The 3,092-nt window shown below is 28.2% G+C and overlaps 1 protein-coding gene across 1 annotated transcript; it reads right to left on the bottom strand.

Annotated features, from left to right (window-relative positions):
* Positions 1–1,427: 1,427 nt before the first annotated feature.
* Positions 1,428–1,850, bottom strand: LOAG_14045 (hypothetical protein; the record flags this gene model as incomplete). The annotated part of the gene is made up of 2 exons (XM_003149545.1): positions 1,428–1,607; positions 1,692–1,850. The coding sequence occupies 2 exons, from the start codon at positions 1,848–1,850 to the stop codon at positions 1,428–1,430; spliced, it is 339 nt and encodes a 112-aa protein (XP_003149593.1).
* Between the last annotated feature and the right edge of the window lie 1,242 nt (positions 1,851–3,092).

The following is a 3,092-nucleotide window of genomic DNA, read 5'->3' as shown; positions in this document are numbered from 1 at the left end:
AAGGAAATAGTTTTAATAGAAATAAAAATAAAAATGATAATGAAATTAATTGAAACAGTAAGAGTATTCAGATATGCTATCAACAAATGAACTGTTAAAATTGGAAAATAAAAATGAAGAATTGAATTCAATGTAGAGCGAAAAAAATTTCCTTCACAAATTTTCATATTTTAACCATTAGCATTACCAATGATTGCATATACCAGGTGTAAACTGATTCATTAATTTTTTTCAATCTCTTAGTTAACCATACTTGAAATTCATTTACTTTGATACAATTAAACGATGCTGACAAATGTTAAAAAATAAACAGTAAAAATTTAGTGCTAAAAATAATATTCATAAAATATAAAAGACAATCATTAAATTTTTAGTGAAGAGGGAAATAATTTTGGTGGAAATAAAATGCGAATAAAATTAATTAACCAAGGATGATCAATTAGTTAAATGTTAAACTTTTTACAAATATTATTTGCTCAGATTGGTGCTATTAAAACTGAAAAATAAAAATAAGCAATTGAACTCAAAGTATTTTTCTTTTTATTGATACTATCTTATTCAACTTTTGACCATATCATTATCAATAATAATATGTAGTCAGTGTAAATGAATCTTTCAAAGATCTACAAAATTTATCCCTTATCACACATACTTAGAATTCAATTGCTTTTATATGAAAGATTATTTCGAATGATTGAAAATTTCGTTTTCCTTTTATTTTATTTTAAACTTTCATTTTAATTTTTCATTTTAAACTTTTTCTCAGTTTATTTTTATTTTTTCTTTTCTCCTTATTTTCTCTTTTTTTTTTCATTTTAACTTATCATTTTCAACTTTTTTTGATCTAAATTTTATTTTAAACTTTCATTGCAACTTTTCATTCCTAACTTTTTTTGGTCTAAATTTCATTTTAAACATTTTTTGGTTTATTTTTATTTTTCATTTCGACCTTTCCCTTTTTTCTTTTTTGTTTTTTTGTATTCCTTCTTTTTTCCGTTATTCTCTGTTTCGTTTTCTTTTCCTTTTCCTTCTTTTCTTTTTTCTCTTTTTTTCTCGTTATTCTTTTTTATTTTCATTCCCCTTCGTGCTTTTTATTCTTTTTTTTTGTTTTTAATTTAAAATTTTTTAAAGTTATTTTTCTGTTTTATTTCCATCTATTCCTTTAAATTTACTGACCTGTTTGACCACTTTTGTTGGAGAGAAGATAAAAGACTGGATTAGGCAATGAAATGCTTGGCCACATGTGAATGCCAAATGATGTTACTGGCCTGAAAGAAAAATTTACTGACTAGAGAAATCGACTCGTGAATATTTTTATTTCCTATAATCATTCGATTTTTTTTTTTCTGTACTTCTAAACTTCGCCTCATGCATGTTACTAACTACGGAAACACGATCATTCCAAGTGTTATTATAATTATAAATGATCAATGCTGATATTTCCTTCCACTAGTAGTACCATGGACAATTCTGCCTACGATACTTCCAAGTTCCTTTGGAGTTGTTCCGGAAGATTTCCCAGATCTCCAGGTTGGAATTCTTCCGGTATAGCAGCAGTCAACACTGCATGCATAGCCAAAAGCAAAATTCTGATTATCCGTGATCTTCTAAAATAAATTTAAATCTGGCCAGATTTATCCGTTTCATGCGATCAATAAAATTCAATGCTTATTTTAGTTCTTTTCCTGTACATTAAAGCAAGAACGATTTCTCGGAATGCTTCCCCCCCCCCCGCCTCCTCCAACATCATTTATCTTCGCTGATATCGTCGACATCTCAGGACTTTCTTTGCTATCGTCTGATAAAGTGGCCCACTCCCTTTCCGCTAGTCCATTCCTCGGCTTCATCATCACTTCCCATTCTGCTTCTTCGTTAAATCCCGGTCCTTCCAGTATTTTTTCTTGTCACCAACCTCCTTCCCGCCTCCTTCTTGTGGGTCAATAGCAGTTTTTTCATACCTGAAAAGCATATGATGATAATTATATCGTTCTTTTCAGGCTAAATCTATCCTTTTAAAATTAAAAATTTAACACTTCACTACTATGGAGTATTTACAGCATAAATTTAAGGTTTTAAATTCCGAATTTAAATTCCTAATTCTGTTCATCGAGATGAAGTGAAATCAATTTATGAGAAATAAACGATGCGAAGGTGAAATAAATTACCTGCTCCGTTATTCCTATTATCTATTCCTATTATGTATTATCTATTCCATTATCCATTATTATACTTTCCTATATTTCCATTATCTATTCCTATTATCTATTCCTATATTCAATTCCTATTATGCATGAAATAATGGAGAATTTCGGGTATATTCGGAAGTTCTGGCTTCTGTTCATCGAGATTTTTCTATTCTGGAAAATCAGCAAATTTATCAAATATTTATAAACTATAAAGGAAAAAAAAACACATTGTTACACTTGAACTAGTATTGTTTATCAATTATAAAAAGCTTATAACGTGATAATTTCATTCTCAATACGCCTAACAGTAACCTAATCAAATAATATATTAGCCAAAGTAAACGGTATATAATGTCACCTTCCTCAGTAGTATATTAGAATTGCTTTGTGCAAATATTGCAAATACAATTCAAGATTGTATCTCTTAAAGTTCTTAAATTAATCTTTACCTATTAAATACTCTTAAAAAGGGAGTTTTTTTTTTTTTACTTAATTTGTGCATTTTTAGTTGTCTCTCTTCTTTTTTTCCACCTTCTCATTGCATGTTTACAACTTCACTTGCATCTGCATGTTTACAACTTCACTTGCATAATTATCAGATAATATCTTGCATTTCATGTATTTATTGATTATTCCTTTCTTTCTTTTTTCTAGTATCTTGAATTTTTGGATTACCTTTATTTAACAGTATGCTTTGTTTGTATACTTTCTTCCAACAGTTGATGCATATTGTTGATGCATGCTTATTTTTTGTCATGTTTTGCAACTGCATTGTTTTCTTCGTAGTTATTTTGAATAAATTTTGTAAAATCAGATTAACAGAATGTTTGTAACAGTGAAGATTCGTATGAAATTCAAATTATTTCATAAAATCGAAATTAACTTAACTTAGATCTTAGAGAAATT

This window comes from Loa loa, assembly GCF_000183805.2.
Source record: "Loa loa unplaced genomic scaffold supercont3.371, whole genome shotgun sequence".
Taxonomy (NCBI): domain Eukaryota; kingdom Metazoa; phylum Nematoda; class Chromadorea; order Rhabditida; family Onchocercidae; genus Loa; species Loa loa.
The sequence above is the reverse complement of the archived record's forward strand: the minus strand, read 5'-3'. Positions and strand labels throughout refer to the sequence as shown.